The 18,729-nt window shown below is 44.0% G+C and overlaps 1 protein-coding gene across 3 annotated transcripts; it reads left to right on the top strand.

Annotated features, from left to right (window-relative positions):
- The first annotated feature begins 1,061 nt into the window (after positions 1–1,061).
- LOC123081030 (pectin acetylesterase 5) lies at positions 1,062–4,568 on the top strand. Of its 3 annotated transcripts, none has more exons than XM_044503996.1 (11): positions 1,062–1,302; positions 2,297–2,597; positions 2,735–2,814; positions 2,888–2,977; positions 3,110–3,234; positions 3,305–3,368; positions 3,525–3,578; positions 3,678–3,755; positions 3,844–3,949; positions 4,053–4,198; positions 4,305–4,568. In XM_044503996.1, exons 2-11 carry the CDS (start codon positions 2,435–2,437, stop codon positions 4,413–4,415), a joined length of 1,017 nt encoding a protein of 338 aa, XP_044359931.1. In that variant the 5' UTR covers positions 1,062–1,302; positions 2,297–2,434; the 3' UTR covers positions 4,416–4,568. The 3 variants fall into 3 exon arrangements, with proteins under 3 accessions (XP_044359931.1, XP_044359930.1, XP_044359929.1); XM_044503995.1 differs by having other exon boundaries at positions 1,065–1,302; positions 2,465–2,597; positions 3,308–3,368; XM_044503994.1 differs by having other exon boundaries at positions 1,065–1,302; positions 2,465–2,597.
- The last annotated feature ends 14,161 nt before the right edge of the window (positions 4,569–18,729 follow it).

Here is an 18,729-nt window from a genome sequence, read left to right as displayed (position 1 = left end):
GCTATAGGCCATGGCTATTGCCAGTCAATCCTTTGCCCTCCCTGAGCCGTTTTTTGGCCAAAAGCCGGGTTCTGGCCAACCTTGCAGTTGCAGCCACCATGGACCCCACCGGGAGAAGGTCACATGGCCACCACCGGCGCTACCAGCGCCACCCTGACCACTGCCGGTAGTTCTTTAGGCATATAGTAGTTCTGACAAAAAATATAGTACTCCCTCCGTAAACTAATATAAGAGCGTTTAGAATACTAAAATAGTGATCTAAACGCTCTTATATTAGTTTACAGAGGAAGTATTTGTTAAGTGATGTCTTATTTATAGATTATATTTGTTAACAATAAAGAAGATTTTTTTTAAGAAATAGGCCTCATTTTAGAGTTTGGCACGGGGCCTCCGATTTCGCTGGCCTGGCCCAAAAAAGAAAAGAAAAAACACCCGACGGCCGGGAGAAGAGGTGAGTTGGAGCTTGCAGAGGAGGTTCATGGTGCGGTTGCGCGCCGTCGAAAGCCGACCACCAGCAAGCAACTGCCTCTTCTAGTGAAAGGGCACCCATTTCTATTCCCGCTGGCCGTGACGCCATATGGGAGGCAGGAGCAGCTTCGGTTTGGTGGGGCTGCACCGATGGCGGTCTCATCTCCGTAAGTGATCCCTCCAAGGCGACGACGAGGCTGGATCCAACCGGAGGTTGCATTGGACCTGATTATTTTTCCTTCTCTTAGTTCGTGGTCCTCCTAAAAGACAAAGAGACTAGTCTATAATTCTGCTGGAACTCTTTGTGAACTGTATTGTATCTCTGGTTCATGTTTAATGCAGTGTGTGGATCCTTGCCACGTTCCAAAAAAGAAAAAGAAAAAGACACCCGACTGGCACATTGATATCTATCCATGCTAGCTTGTCCAACTGCTCACTGATTGATAGTTGATCTTGACCGGCCTCCCTCCAAGGATCACCATCATACAGCTTGATCGCTCTTACTGTATTATTCATACCAAGAAAATGACGTACCAGCGGACCTTCTTCTTCTACTTAAGCAAGAAGGTATTGGAGCATTCAAACCGTGCAGCTTAACAAGAAAATATGGCGCCAAGCAACGTACCAGCGGCCCTGCTCCTGCTCCTGCTGCTGGCCTCTTCCGGCCCTCTCCGTCCTACGCTATCCGGCGCAGCGCCGCTGGAGCCCGTCGCGGTCAGCCTCCTCGCCGGCGCACAGGAAAAGGGAGCAGTTTGCTTGGACGGGACCCCGCCGGGGTACCACCTGCAGAGAGGCTCCGGTGATGGATCCGGCAGCTGGCTCGTCCATCTAGAGGTCCGGAGTGTCATCCATCCCTTCATCATTCACCCGTTAATTTTCCTATATCGTCATCTTTTTTTCATGTCTCGCACAAATTAGCAAGCACCAAGCAGTAAAATAACAGGGACAAAGATCTAGTGTCACGGTCCTTCTCGTAGGCATCGTCTTGGAGTCATCTTGGTTGCGGGGTTCTGCCGCTGCTTACTGCGGGGATGTTGGGGTGGCGGCCCTAGGCCGCTGTTGCATGGTCTCTTGTTTGGCAATGTTAACGGTTTCGAGTTGAGTTGGGTCACAGCTGGGTTTGTTTCTTCCAGAGCTCCTTGTGCGTCACCGTGTCTTCGTGAAGTCAAAGCCGACATGAGATGGGTGATCGGTTGGTGAGGCCATCCGTGCAGGCTCAGTGCTTTTTTCCATGCAATGTTCTTTGTTGGACTTGTCTAGTCACCGACTTGTGTAGTCGATTGCTTGGCATGGGACGGCATGGGTATCGGCTTGTTGCAGTGAGTGATTTGTTGGTGGTCATCATGGTGAAGTCGGAGGCATTGGCTCGCGACGGAGTGATGACGATGAAGCTTGATGACAGCTTCAACGGTGCTTTTCTCCTAACAGCTGTGTGTCTTCGTGTGAGTAGCCAGGTCGGCCGGTGTTGCCCTATGTTATAGCTAGTGGGGTGGTGATAATTTTGCTTGGTTTCCCACTAATTAATTGTGCAGCTCTACTTCTTATTAATTAACGAGATGATGTAGAGATTTTGCCTTCGTTTTGAGAAAACAAAACAATATCATGTCTCGGCACAAAATTTTCATGTCTCACCATTATTAGCCACCATCCATCCATCATTCACCCATTAATTTTCTATATATTGCCATGTTTTTCTTTATCATGTCCCACACAAGTTAATTAGCCACTTCATCCGCAAAAGAAATAGCCAGCCAAAAAAGAATATTATATTGATGATGGGACGATCTTGTAACGTTCTTAACCACACAATATTTCAAGATATATGCAGACCTAACTCCCAAATTATGTTTGGCGTCAAGCACATGCCGCCCACTCCACGTCTTTTTTTGGACCAAAAGATGCCTTCCTAAATGCATGATGGGATGTTTAGCAAGTGGACTCAAGGTAAGCTAATTAATTAGTTGACATGTATATTTCCTCAACTGAAAACACCCAGGGAGGAGGCTGGTGCAGCACTGTCAAGGATTGTTCTGGTCGCAGAATGTCTGTTCTTGGTTCATCAAACTTCATGAAACCACTACAGTTCACCGGCCATGGAATTTTTGACAGTGATGAGATATATAATCCTGGTAATTACTGGTGCTTCACATCCAGTCTACTCGCTATGTTTTTTTGTTTGTTTGTTTGTTTGTTTGTTTGTTTGCGTAAGTGGTTCTGTAACCTGTTTGATATGTCCTTGCACTAATTTTGATCATCACATTATTAGATTTCTACAACTGGAATAAAGTCTATGTGCGGTATTGCGATGGGGCGTCATTTGCTGGGGATGCAGAAGGTCAAGCGCAGGTGACTTTCTAGGTCATGGTCCGGTGTTGTTGTTTTGGTCGCTAGAGGTAATTCTCTGTTGGCAATTTTTCAGGATGGAACCACAGTTTACTTCAGAGGGTTGCGCATCTATGAAGCAGTTATTGGCGAACTCATGGAAAAAGGACTCGCCAATGCCACACAGGTCATACCTCATTTACCGAGTTCACAGAATACCAAGAACCATTGGCACAAAAATATTCTGCGTGACAACCATTAGTTTTGACAATAACCATGTGAAAATTAAAAATAAAACTCATATTTCTACATATTTCAGGTGCTCTTTACAGGTTGTTCTGCCGGAGGTCTAGCCACGATACTGCATTGCGATGATTTTAGTGCACGGTTTCCACAGCAGGTTTCGGTTAAATGCTTTGCGGATGCTGGGTTTTTTCTTGACGTGTAAGAGTCCTGAAAATAAATGTAATCCACTAGCACTGTATACCTGAACTAAAGTACCACTTTTTTCTAGCAGAAAGGATATATCTGGAGAAAGGTCCTTTTGGTCTTTCTACAACCGAGTTGTACAGCTCCAGGTTAGTTGTCGGGCTTGCTTGAGACTTTGAAGTATATGTCTTATTTATAATCAAACCTGCCGGTCATCTTCCAATTTTTTATGCACTTTCTCTGAAACGTGGTTAGTAAATACCATTGGTAATTTTTCTCGCCTTCTTTTTCTAACTTAATTTCAGAATGTTAGACAAGTGTTGCACAAGGACTGTCTTGCCAACAAGGACCCAACCGAGGTAGTTTCCGCTGTATAATTTGAATTGCTTCCCACACTTCCGCATGTCATCACCAGATTATGTCAGTAAGTTTGTTATCTGAAATAATGTTGCTCCTAGTGTTTCTTCCCCACAGAGCTTATTAAGAGCATCCGCACCCCAATGTTTATTCTCAACTCTGCATACGATTCATGGCAGGTATTTTTCAATATTTTTTATTGTTATTCTAATATCTACTTATGTGTATTGATGTTATGACTGTTTTATATGTGGTTCTTCACCATAGATACAGAATGTTCTCCTACCGACTTCATCTTCCCCTGAAAAGTCATGGTTGAGTTGCAAGGACAATATCGGAAACTGCAATTCAACCCAAATTAAAGTTCTTGATGGTTGGCTAAGCTTGTCAATCTACTTCCTTTTTACCCTCTCATTCATCACCGGTGCTCTTCCTGTTGTCTGGAACACTAAATAATCTCTCTTCTTCTTCGACAGAAATCAGGAACACAATGATCAATGATTTGAAGGTCATCAATGATAAGGCAGACTGGGGCATGTTCATTGATTCATGCTTCACTCACTGCCAAACGCTCTTTCGCATCTCTTGGAGTTCACCAACATCCCCAAGGCTGGGAAATAAGGCAGGGAGTTCAAAATTCTACTAGAAACTTGAATTATCTGTGTTATATTTGATGCACCATATTGTTACTTGGATTGATATAATTTCGTTACCATTTTGTGGAGCAGAATATTGCAAAGGTTGTTGGAGATTGGTACTTTGGAAGGAGCCAAGGAGTGAAAGAGATTGACTGCGAGTATCCGTGCAATCCAACATGCAATAGTCTGCCGCCACCATGATTTGTTACTACTCCCTCCTATCCATATTAATTGACGCTGCTTTAGTATTGTACCAAAGTAGCGTCAATTAATATGGATCGGAGGGGGTATATTGGATTGTGTTGATATTTACTATGTAAAGATTCAAGGCAAAAACACAATCTTCATATTGAATTGTGCATCAAAGAGAAAAGCAATGATCACACATAATGAAATTAAGTATGGCAGATGGGTTACAACATATGGAGTAAAAATTTTAAAAAAAATATTTCAAGTAAATTATCATTGGAAATTTTCCCAAAAAGATGCATTACTTTGTTAATTCGTCAAATGTTGCTTCAGAATTTCAGTTCATGTTTATTTTTGTTCAGAGAAAATAGGGAATAACAGAAAAGTATAAAAAACTCATTGTGAACAATTATTATCTCAATTTGTCCTCTATTTTTTAGGAGTTGTTTAATATCTCCTCAATATTTTTGAATTTTTTGTGTTGAGTGACATGTAAAACGACATTTAGACATGTTTGTAAGCATGAACGCAAGTGGGTAATACTCCACTTAAATACTATCAAATTCAAGGGGGGCAACTTTTTGATAGCCAGCCTCTACGTACCTCACTGTCATGACACACACTTGTCTGTCTAGCTTCCATCTCCGTCGGAGCTAAATTCGGCGGATCTCGGGTAGCAGGTCCCGATCTGGTAGTCTTGCCTAGGATGGTAAAAAAACACAAGGGACGAGGTTTACCTAGGTCCAAGCCCTCTCGAAGAGGTAAAACCTTACATCCTGCTTTGTTGTATTGATTATGAATGATGTACAGAGTATAGGTGATCTACTATGAGATCAAATGTGAATGAATCTGCCCTCTACGGCCTTGGCACCCCGGCTTATATAGATATTTGGGGTCCCTAAGGTTTACACATGGTCGGCCGTATCTAAGGGGCAAACGTTCCGAGGACTATCTCTATGCCTTGGAGTATGCGCCAAGTCTTTGTGTCCTTCCTTCTTGAAGCTTCTGGACCAGACGAACGAGGCCCACCATGGACAGGCTTAGGGAGGGTCCTCGACCAAACCCAAAGGGTGGGAAACCGACATATGCCGAGCACCCCCTAATCAAGGACTCCGCCAACCTCCCTAAAGACCAGCTTTCATAGGCTTTAATAAAATATTCAACACATGAGCTTGGCATTATATCATACCAAACTCACAATTTTCTTATCACATTTGCAGAAAAGACACACCCTTGTAGGATGTGTCTATATCTCTATCGTTATGTGACGTGGATACATATTACACGCATCTAACGTCTGATCTAATGGACATGCCCTGACCGGCTCGCATAATCCCCGCCCTCGCACTCCCATCGTCGCGCGCCGCCTGCCATTCTCGCCGCAGCGGTCGTGGACGCCGACAACCGCACACGTGGACATCGCAGTTCAGACGCGGCCGCCGCCCCCGTCGAGCCGTGATCCAGCACCACCTCGCTCACGCCGTCGTCCTCACCCCATCGTCGTGCACCCCGCCTGTCCGCTTGTGTATATAAGTAGTTGTTTTTGTGAAAGGTGTTTAGTTGAGATCTAACATTTCAAATGGCCTTTACCTTCCATGTAAAGGCCATTCCGAGGGCATATAAGTAACTATTTTTGTGAATTGTGTTTACTCAGTCACGCGGACCACATGGAGCTTATGGATATTGGGTGCAACCATTGAGAGATGGTTGCACGGGATACTTACAACCAGTTGGGATGACGGTCCAACAGTAGGATAGGTGTCTAGTCATCTTACCCTATTTTCGCCCGTTATGACAACTTTTTTTATGAGTTTCGCGGCACTGTCTGAGACCTTGTTCTGAACCTGGATTTTTAATAATATGGTTGTGTGCATCAAGAGATGCAGAGGCTGGGGGTATTCCTCCTTTTCGGAAAAAAATGCCGCAACGCCCTGGAAGAATATCACATACTCCAACGATCTTGGAATATATATGGTGTGCTATTTGCTAAGGTTATATTGACTGAGCACAATATATCCAACCAACTGCACCAGTCCTTCTCTTCTTTTCTGAAACTAGCGAAAACCACTGTTCTTTTATTACGATTGTTATAAAATTTATCTGGTTTGAAAAGAAATTCTCTGAAATTTGTTTCTAGCTGAACACCACTTGGAGGTACCTGGAAATATATAACTTGCTGAAGTATAGAAGTCCATATGTACTTGTAGACAGACCACGCTGGCACGCTCTTCATATACTTGATTTCAAATTGTAAGGGTGTGATTTGTAAGACGGATTACTCATTTCCTATGCACTATTGGCTTTGTACGTCTCTTGGTGCCTTTTATTGCTTAAGAAATGAGTAAACCAGAGAAGCTAAATAGTTAATCATTTGTTTATTTAGTATTTATTTGTGTATTTAGTCCATAATATTAATAAAGAGTTCAATTGTATTGAAGCAGGGAAGTGGGCAGGGACTGTGGTTTCCCTGAGCATGAGAATATTACGAGTTACAATCTTCTATTGGGTATATTTTTGGCATAACTGAGAGCAGCTTTTGACTGAAGTTTGGTTTGAAAACTAAGCACTTCTGCAAACCAACATTAATCAGTTGTTTATTTATACCTTACAATGTGCACTGTTTGATCGAAGATTGTTTTGACCATAACATCAGCACAGTACCTTCAAGGGGATAGACTGGTAAGAGATGGAAGTTGTTTGTTAATATTTATCCCCCCGTCCCCCTACATCCGAGCCTCAGTATGTTGTTCACATTAATCAGTTAATATTTACTTCTCTAAATGATTACTTGGGTGTGGATGTATTTGAAATTGGGCGCTGACATTTTCATAACCATAGTTTGCTTTTCTGATGGTTGATGTTTATGCTCACTGTGGGCAGATGTGACTGGGAAAGACCCTACAAAAAGTTTCTCTCTTAAGCTATTTGAACATCAAACACATTGCTCTTGGACCATTTCGTGTGTACATTACCTTATTTAATTTCATTCATTTGACAACTTAAGAGCTTATTGCTCTATCATTTCGATTTCATCTCATGAGGGTATTCTTCTTTCAGTTGTTTTCTGCCCTCTTAATGCGACACATGTCGTTGTTAGATTTTCTTAAATTTTTCCCTGCCATGAAGGACATCCAGTATGTCGGCGTATCATCATCATCCACGAAAAATGATACACGCAGATGTCCGAAAATCTCCAGCATCATTTGATTCAAATGTATGCTATTTTCGTACGGATCTTTGATGTACGATGCGGTTCTTCAATCTCCGAGAATAGCTTTGTTTAGCTCTCTTCCAAGTTCAGACACTATTTGTTTGTGTACTTCTGTAAAAAAAGAAGAGTGCATGGTCTATGTCTTCTTTATTTGTCCTTCATATCAAATAAGAATTGCCATTTGATGTGATGCTTAGAAGCTATGGCATAGGCTCAATGGATCAAGAATTTCTTTCACAAATTCCCTGGCTCTGTGTGGTGATTGATGAGGTCGGGCGTTTTAAAAATCCATCCAGTGTATGCAAAACTGCATCTCAGTTGGTACAAAAGACTTGCTTCTTCCCTACAATGTGAGACCTCTTATCTAGCGAACATTCGCTAGTAGGGGGTGACTTTTGCCAACGTTTTGATGGCAGTTTCAGTTGTTCGAGGTTTACAGTTTCTGAGAGGAAGGAAAATTTGAGTAAAAACAAGCAGAAATTCTAATCGTTCAATCTGGCGTGGCAACTAAAACTGCCAGCAAATAACATTCTATTGCCACCCCCTTCCCAACAAACGCCCACCAAATAGCATTACTGTAAAACTATTAAACATTGCAGCGGGAATATGTTGCAATTCTAAATAAAATTTGGTCATATGAAACATTTAGATTAATAATATATAGAAAACTAAAAATACATAATATATATTGTATTGGATTATTATATGGTTGCAAAATATTTATTGAATATAGGCAGTATACTATAATGAACTTTGATAAGGTGATATGTGTGCATGTAGAAATAAATAAAATTAGTGAGAAAAAGCTAATAATGAAAAGTAATTCTTATGCATATTATGGTGGACCTTTAATGATGTGGCATGTGTGCATGCGTTAAGATAATAGAGTAAGGGTGTCTCCAACGCTGATCCTCAAACCTCTCGCAACCGTCCGGACCATGCTGTTCTGACCGCGGAAGCCATCCTACGCGGGCCTGTATCAGTCCGCAGGGCAGTCTGGATGCGATATCTCTCGCAAACCGGAGACAAACGTGGGGAGCTTTGAGGGAGTCCGAAAGGCCCCAGGCCCTCGTCTAACCGCCCTGGCCCACCAAAACCCCTCCCCTCGCCCGCGCGTGCTTCCCGCCCGTCGTCCAGCTGCCCGCATTCATGCCGCTGTAGAGCGCGCCGCTCCACATTGAAGGCACCTTAGGGCGGACGCTGTTGGGGAACGTAGTAATTTCAAAAAAATTCCTACGCACACGCAAGATCATGGTGATGCATAGCAACGAGAGGGGAGAGTGTGTCCACGTACCCTCGTAGACCGAAAGCGGAAGTGTTAGCACAACGCGGTTGATGTAGTCGTACGTCTTCACGATCCGACCGATCAAGTACCGAACGCACGGCACCTCCGAGTTCAGCACACGTTCAACTCGACGACGTCCCTCGAACTCCGATCCAGCCGAGCTTTGAGGGAGAGTTCCGTCAGCACGACGGCGTGGTGACGATGATGATGTTCTACCGACGCAGGGCTTCGCCTAAGCACCGCTACGATATTATCGAGGTGGATTATGATGGAAGGGGGCACCACACACGGCTAAGAGATCCAAGGGATCAATTGTTGTGTCTATGGGGTGCCCCCTCCCCTGTATATAAAGGAGTGGAGGAGGGGGAGGGCCGGCCCTCTCTATGGCGCGCCCTAGGGGAGTCCTACTCCCACAGGGAGTAGGATTCCCCTTTTCCTAGTAGAACTAGGAGCCCTTCCAAGTAGTAGGAGTAGGAGAGAAGGAAAGGGAAAAGAGAAGAGAAGGAAGGAGGGGGCGCCGCCGCTCCCCCTAGTCCAATTCGGACTAAGCCTTGGGGGGGCACGCAGCCCCCTCTCTCTCTTTCCCCTAAAGCCCAATAAGGCCCATATACTCCCCGGCGAATTCCCGTAACTCTCCGGTACTCCGAAAAATACCCGAATCACTCGGAACCTTTCCGATGTCCGAATATAGTCGTCCAATATATCGATCTTTACATCTCGACTATTTGGAGACTCCTCGTCATGTCCCCGATCTCATTCGGGACTCCGAACTACCTTCGGTACATCAAAACACATAAACTCATGATGTAACCATCATCGAACTTTAAGCGTGCGGACCCTACGGGTTCGAGAACTATGTAGACATGGCCGAGACACATCTCCGGTCAATAACCAATAGCGGAACCTGGATGCTCATATTGGCTCCCACATATTCTATGAAGATCTTTATCGGTCAAACCGCATAACAACATACGTTGTTCCCTTTGTCATCGGCATGTTGCATGCCCGAGATTCGATCGTCGGTATCTCAATACCTAGTTCAATCTCGTTACCGGCAAGCCTCTTTACTCGTTTCATAATACATCATCCCGCGACTAACTCATTAGTTGCAATGCTTGCAAGGCTTAAGTGATGTGCATTACCGAGTGGGCCCAGTGATACCTCTCCGACAATTGGAGTGACAAATCCTAATCTCGAAATACGCCAACCCAACAAGTACCTTCGGAGACACCTGTAGAGCACCTTTATAATCACCCAGTTACGTTGTGACGTTTGGTAGCACACAAAGTGTTCCTCCGGTAAACGGGAGTTGCATAATCTCATAGTCAGAGGAACATGTATAAGTCATGAAGAAAGCAATAGCAACATACTAAACGATCACGTGCTAAGCTAACGGAATGGGTCAAGTCAATCACATCATTCTCCTTATGATGTGACCCCGTTAATCAAATGACAACTCATGTCTATGGTTAGGAAACATAACTATCTTTGATCAACGAGCTAGTCAAGTTGAGACATACTAGTGACACTATGTTTGTCTATGTATTCACACATGTACTAAGTTTTCGGTTAATACAATTTTAGCATGAATAATAAACATTTATCATGATATAAGGAAATAAATAATAACTTTATTATTGCCTCTAGGGCATATTTCCTTCAGTCTCCCACTTGCACTAGAGTCAATAATCTAGTTCACATCACCATGTGATTTAACACCAATAGTTCACATCACCATGTGATTAACACCCATAGTTCACATCGTCATGTGACCAACACCCAAAGGGTTGACTAGAGTCAATAATCTAGTTCACATCGCTATGTGATTAACACCCAAAGAGTACTAAGGTGTGATCATGTTTTGCTTGTGAGATAAATTTAGTCAACGGGCCTGTCACATTCAGATCCGTAAGTCTTTTGCAAATTTCTATGTCTACAATGCTCTGCATGGAGCTACTCTAGCTAATAGCTCCCACTTTCAATATCCAGATTGAGACTTAGAGTCATCTGGATCAGTGTCAAAACTTGCATCGACGTAACCCTTTATGACGAACCTTTTGTCACTTCCATAATCGAGAAACATATTCTTATTCCACTAAGGATAATTTTGACCGCTGTCCAGTGATCTACTCCTAGATCACTATTGCACTCCCTTGCCAAACTTAGTGGTAGGGTATACAATAGATCTGGTACACAGCATGGCATACTTTATAGAACCTATGGCTGAGGCATAGGGAATGACTTTCATTCTCTTTCTATCTTCTGCCCGTGGTCGGGCTTTGAGTCTTACTCAATTTCACACCTTGTAACACAGGCAAAAACTCTTTCTCTGACTGTTCCATTTTGAACTATTTCAAAATCTTGTCAAGGTATGTACTCATTGAAAAAACTTATCAAGCGTCTTGATCTATCTCTATAGATCTTGATGCTCAATATGTAAGCAGCTTCACCGAGGTCCTTCATTGAAAAAGTCTTATTCAAATATCCTTTTATGCTATCCAGAAATTCTATATCATTTCCAATCAACAATATGTCATCCACATATAATATCAGAAATGCTACAGAGCTCCCACTCACTTTCTTGTAAATACATGCTTCTCCAAAAGTCTGTATAAAACCATATGCTTTGATCACACTATCAAAACGTTTATTCCAACTCCGAGAGGCTTGCACCAGTCCATAAATGGAGTGCTGGAGCTTGCACACTTTGTTAGCTCCCTTTGGATCGACAAAACCTTCCGGTTGCATCATATACAACTCTTCTTCCAGAAATCCATTCAGGAATGCAGTTTTGACTTCTATTTTCCAAATTTCATAATCATAAAATGCGGCAATTGCTAACATGATTCGGACAGACTTAAGCATCGCTACGGGTGAGAAGGTCTCATCGTGTCAATCCCTTGAACTTGTCGAAAACCTTTTGCAACAAGTCGAGCTTTATAGACAGTAACATTACCGTCAGCGTCAGTCTTCTTCTTGAAGATCCATTTATTCTCGATGGCTTGCCGATCATCGGGCAAGTCAACCAAAGTCCATACTTTGTTCTCATACATGGATCCCATCTCAGATTTCATGGCCTCAAGCCATTTTGCGGAATCTGGGCTCATCACCGCTTCCTCGTAGTTCGCAGGTTCGTCATGGTCAAGTAACATGACCTCCAAAACAGGATTACCGTACCACTCTGGTGCAGATCTCACTCTGGTTTACCTACGAGGTTCAGTAGTAACTTGATCTGAAGTTACATGATCATCATCATTAGCTTCCTCACTAGTTGGTGTAGTAGTCACAGGAACATATTTCTGTGATGAACTACTTTCCAATAAGGGAGCAGGTACAATTACCTCATCAAGTTCTACTTTCCTCCCACTCACTTCTTTCGAGAGAAACTCCTTCTCTAGAAAGGATCCATTCTTAGCAACGAATATCTTGCCTTCGGATCTGTGATAGAAGGTGTACCCAACTGTCTCCTTTGGGTATCCTATGAAGACACATTTCTCCGATTTGGGTTTGAGCTTATCGGGATGAAACTTTTTCTTATAAGCATCGCAACCCCAAACTTTAAGAAATGACAATTTTGGTTTCTTGCCAAACCACAGTTCATACGGTGTCGTCTCAACGGATTTAGATGGTGCCCTTTGAACGTGAATGCAGTTGTCTCTAATGCATAACCCCAAAACTATAGTGGTAAATCGGTAAGAAACATCATAGATTGCACTATATCCAATAAAGTGCGGTTATGACATTCGGACACACCATTACGTTGTGGTGTTCCGGATGGCGTGAGTTGCGAAACTATTCTGCATTGTTTCAAATGAAGATCAAACTCGTAACTCAAATATTTGTCTCCGCGATCAGATCGTAGAAACTTTATTTTCTTGTCACGATGATTTTCCACTTCACTCTCAAATTCTTTGAACTTTTCAAATGTTTCAGACTTATGATTCATCAAGTAGATATACCTATATCTGCTCAAATCATCTGTGACGGTCAGAAAATAACGATAACCGCCGCGAGCCTCAACACTCATCGGACCGCATACATCAGTATGTATTATTTCCAATAAGTCAGTTGCTCGCTCCATTGTTCCGGAGAACGGAGTCTTAGTCATCTTGCCCATGAGGCATGGTTCGCAAGCATCAAGTGATTCATAATCAAGTGATTCTAAAAACCCATCAGCATGGAGTTTCTTCATGCGCTTTACACCAATATGACCTAAACGACAGTGCCACAAATAAGTTGCACTATCATTATTAACTTTGCATCTTTTAGCTTCAATATTATGAATATGTGTATCACTACAATCGAGATCCAACAAACCATTTTCATTGGGTGTATGACCATAGAAGGTTTTAGTCATGTAAACAGAACAACAATTATTCTCTAGCTTACGTGAATAACCGTATTGCAATAAACATGATCCAATCATATTCATGCTCAACGCAAACACTAAATAACATTTATTTTTAGGTTCAACACTAATCCCGAAAGTATAGGGAGTGTGTGATGATGATCATATCAATCTTGGAACCACTTCCAATACACATCGTCACTTCACCCTTAACTAGTCTCTGTTCATTCTGCAACTCCCATTTTGAGTTACTACTCTTAGCAACTGAACCAGTATCAAATACTGAGGGGTTGCTATAAACACTAGTAAAGTACACATCAATAACATGTATATCAAATATACTTATGTTCACTTTGCCATCCTTCTTATCCGCCAATTACTTGGGGTAGTTTCGCTTCCAGTGACCAGTCCCTTTGCAGTAGATGCACTTAGTCTCAGGCTTAGGTCCAGACTTTGGCTTCTTCACTCGAGCAGCAACTTGCTTGCCGTTCTTCTTTAAGTTCCCCTTCTTCCCTTTGCCCCTTTTCTTAAAAATAGTGGTCTTGTTAATCATCAACACTTGATGCTCTTTCTTGATTTCTACCTTCATCGATTTCATCATCATGAAAAGTTCGGGAATCTTTTTCGTCATCCCTTGCATACTATAGTTCATCACGAAGTTCTACTAACTTGGTGATGGTGACTAGAGAATTCTGTCAATCACTATTTTATCTGGAAGATTAACTCCCACTTGATTCAAGCGATTGTAGTACCCAGACAATCTGAGCACATGCTCACTGCTTGAGCTATTCTCCTCCATCTTTTAGCTATAGAACTTGTTGGAGACTTCATATCTCTCAACTCGGGTATTTGCTTGAAATATTAACTTCAACTACTGGAACATCTCATATGGTCCATGACGTTCAAAACTTCTTTGAAGTCCCGATTCTAAGCCGTAAAGTATGGTGCACTAAACTATCAAGTAGTCATCATATCGAGCTTGCCAAACGTTCATAACATCTGCATTTGCTCCTGCAATTAGTCTGTCACCTAGTGGTGCATCAAGGACATAATTCTTCTGTGCAGCAATGAGGATAATCCTCAGAACACGGATCCAATCCGCATTATTGCTACTAACATATGTCAACTTAGTTTTCTCTAAGAACATATCAAAATAAAACAGGGGAGCTAAACGCGAGCTATTGATCTACAACATAGATATGCTAATACTACTAGGACTAAGTTCATGATAAATTTAAGTTCAATTAATCATATTACTTAAGAACTCCCACTTAGATAGACATCCCTCTAATCATCTAAGTGATCACGTGATCCAAATCAACTAAACCATAACCGATCATCACGTGAAATGAAGTAGTTTTCAATGGTGAACATCACTATGTTGATCATATCTACTATATGATTCACGCCCGACCTTTCGGTCTCAGTGTTCCGAGGCCATATCTGCATGTGCTAGGCTCGTCAAGTTTAACCTGAGTATTCTGCGTGTGCAAAACTGGCTTGCACCCGTTGTAGATGGACATAGAGCTTATCACACCCGATCATCACGTGGTGTCTGGGCACGACGAACTTTGGCAACGGTGCATACTCAGGGAGAACACTTTTATCTTGAAATTTAGTGAGAGATCATCTTACAATGCTACCGTCAATCAAAGCAAAATAAGATGCATAAAAGATAAACATCACATGCAATCAATATAAGTGATATGATATGGCCATCATCATCTTGTGCTTGTGATCTCCATCTCCGAAGCACCGTCATGATCACCATCGTCACCAGTGCGACACCTTGATCTCCATCGTAGCATCGTTGTCGTCTCGCCAACTATTGCTTCTACGACTATCGCTACTGCTTAGTGATAAAGTAAAGCAATTACAGGGCGATTGCATTGCATACAATAAAGCGACAACCATATGACTCCTGCCAGTTGCCGATAACTCGGTTACAAAACATGATCATCTCATACAATAAAATATAGCATCATGCCTTGACCATATCACATCACAACATGCCCTGCAAAAACAAGTTAAACGTCCTCTACTTTGTTGTTGCAAGTTTTACGTGGCTGCTACGGGCTGAGCAAGAACCGTTCTTACCTACGCATCAAAACCACAACGATAGTTCGTCAAGTTAGTGCTGTTTTAACCTTCTCAAGGACCGGGCGTAGCCACACTCGGTTCAACTAAAGTTGGAGAAACTGACACCCGCTAGTCACCTGTGTGCAAAGCACGGCGGTAAAACCAGTCTCGCGTAAGCGTACGCGTAATGTCGGTCCGGGCCGCTTCATCCAACAATACTGCCGAACCAAAGTGTGACATGCTGGTAAGCAGTATGGCTTGTATCGCCCACAGCTCACTTGTGTTCTACTCGTGCATATAACATCAACGCATAAAACCAGGCTCGGATGCCACTGTTGGGGAACGTAGTAATTTCAAAAAAATTCCTACGCACACGCAAGATCATGGTGATGCATAGCAACGAGAGGGGAGAGTGTGTCCACGTACCCTCGTAGACCGAAAGCGGAAGTGTTAGCACAACGCGGTTGATGTAGTCGTACGTCTTCACGATCCGACCGATCAAGTACCGAACGCACGGCACCTCCGAGTTCAGCACACGTTCAACTCGACGACGTCCCTCGAACTCCGATCCAGCCGAGCTTTGAGGGAGAGTTCCGTCAGCACGACGGCGTGGTGACGATGATGATGTTCTACCGACGCAGGGCTTCGCCTAAGCACCGCTACGATATTATCGAGGTGGATTATGGTGGAGGGGGGCACCGCACACGGCTAAGAGATCCAAGGGATCAATTGTTGTGTCTATGGGGTGCCCCCTCCCCTGTATATAAAGGAGTGGAGGAGGGGGAGGGCCGGCCCTCTCTATGGCGCGCCCTAGGGGAGTCCTACTCCCACAGGGAGTAGGATTCCCCTTTTCCTAGTAGAACTAGGAGCCCTTCCAAGTAGTAGGAGTAGGAGAGAAGGAAAGGGAAAAGAGAAGAGAAGGAAGGAGGGGGCGCCGCCGCTCCCCCTAGTCCAATTCGGACTAAGCCTTGGGGGGGCACGCAGCCCCCTCTCTCTCTTTCCCCTAAAGCCCAATAAGGCCCATATACTCCCCGGCGAATTCCCGTAACTCTCCGGTACTCCGAAAAATACCCGAATCACTCGGAACCTTTCCCATGTCCGAATATAGTCGTCCAATATATCGATCTTTACGTCTCGACCATTTCGAGACTCCTCGTCATGTCCCCGATTTCATCCGGGACTCCGAACTACCTTCGGTACATCAAAACACATAAACTCATAATATAACCGTCATCGAACTTTAAGCGTGCGGACCCTACGGGTTCGAGAACTATGTAGACATGACCGAGACACATCTCCGGTCAATAACCAATAGAGGAACCTCGATGCTCATATTGGCTCCCACATATTCTACGAAGATCTTTATCGGTCAAACCGCATAACAACATACGTTGTTTCCTTTGTCATCGGTATTTTACTTGCCCGAGATTCGATCGTCGGTATCTCAATACCTAGTTCAATCTCGTTACCGGCAAGTCTCTTTACTCGTTACCGGCAAGTCTCTTTACTCGTTCCGTAATACATCATCCCACGACTAACTCATTAGTTGCAATGCTTGCAAGGCTTAAGTGATGTGCATTACCGAGTGGGCCCAGTGATACCTCTCCGACAATCGGAGTGACAAATCCTAATCTCGAAATACGCCAACCCAACAAGTACCTTCGGAGACACCTATAGAGCACCTTTATAATCACCCAGTTACGTTGTGACGTTTGGTAGCACACAAAGTGTTCCTCCGGTAAACGGGAGTTGCATAATCTCATAGTCATAGGAACATGTATAAGTCATGAAGAAAGCAATAGCAACATACTAAACGATCAAGTGCTAAGCTAACGGAATGGGTCAAGTCGATCACATCATTCTCCTAATGATGTGACCCCGTTAATCAAATGACAACTCATGTCTATGGCTAGGAAACATAACCATCTTTGATCAACGAGCTAGTCAAGTAGAGGCATACTAGTGACACTATGTTTGTCTATGTATTCACACATGTACTAAGTTTCTGGTTAATACAATTTTAGCATGAATAATAAACATTTATCATGATATAAGGAAATAAATAATAACTTTATTATTGCCTCTAGGGCATATTTCCTTCAGACGCGACCTCTCATGGCCAATGAAGCGACGTGCCGGCCGAGGGCGCCACCCGCTGCATGCCCGTTTGAACACGCCTCCTCGCCGCATTCAAACGTCTCCGTTAAACCCATGTGGAAGCCAAGAAACCTACTCCGACCACACGTCCGTTCACCAGTGGGCTGGCATTAAATGCTACGCCGGGCAGGCTCCTCCCATCCGCCCTCCATTTAAACTAGGACAGACGCCGAGCAAGAATCGCACCACGCCGCCGTTCCCCTATCTCCTCCTTCCACCATTTTCTCCAATCTTTCGATGGCATCCGACGAGTCGGAAGAGCAGTTCTATGGCATAAAAATCTGTTGGGTGGCCCACCGAGCCCAGCGGATACGAGCGAGGCAGTTCGCTGCTCCACCTCCCTTGCCTAGCCCGACAGAGCAAGTTGTCGCCCCAAGCCGGCGCGCGGTTTAGCAACACACTGCTCCAAGCTAGGTCGCGGAGGAGTGGCGAGTTGCTCCAGACCGGCATGGCGGGGAGCATGGCGGCACGGGCATCGCCGCCTCTAGTGCCTGTGACCGTGACATTCGCCGTCGACGCGCGTGCAGCCACGTCATGCAGGCAGAGAAAGAAGCTGGTTGCGCAGATGTCGATGAGGTGGTGGCCAGCACGTCCGCGCCCACCGCCATCATTGAGGAGAAGTAGAACACTGGAGGCCGCCGTCGCTTGGGTCTTCGGAAGGCCACCGCCGGTGACCTGTCTGGTTCTCCTTTATCTTAAACCATTTTGGGCACTCGTCTGAGCTCCACGGAAGCACCCTTCCCCTCCAGCTGAAGCACCCTCTTTGGCACTCTGATGAGCGGCGCAGCCGGACACATAGAAGATACGGGGAAAGAATATGCTTCCGGGACTCTCGGTGGTCCGGTTAGCGGGCTACCGGACATGGAGAAGAGAAAGGGATCCGCCGCGGCCGGCCTTAGACTAGTGTGTCTATGTTGTGGGGGTGAAGCTCCGTGCGACCATATGTGTAAGTATTTTACCTTTTTAGTTGAAAATATATCCAAAATGTAACCGTTTTCGTCTGGTTTGTATCATGTTTATATGAAATCCAGCCGAGTTTGCATGAATTTCACCCGGTTTGTTGAAAAAGAGTTTGAAATGTATGCGGCTAGCGTTGGATGTCGTTCTCCCGCATCCGTGTCCGTATAATGATCCCCTGTCTGCGGACGGATGCGGGAGGAATTTTGCAGGTTGCCTTGGAGATGAGATGGCCTAACGGAGATGAACTATATGTAGGATACGTAAAGCCTGTTGCAATGCACGGTCA

This window comes from Triticum aestivum, chromosome 3D (genome assembly GCF_018294505.1).
Source record: "Triticum aestivum cultivar Chinese Spring chromosome 3D, IWGSC CS RefSeq v2.1, whole genome shotgun sequence".
NCBI lineage: Eukaryota > Viridiplantae > Streptophyta > Magnoliopsida > Poales > Poaceae > Triticum > Triticum aestivum.
The sequence above is the reverse complement of the archived record's forward strand: the minus strand, read 5'-3'. Positions and strand labels throughout refer to the sequence as shown.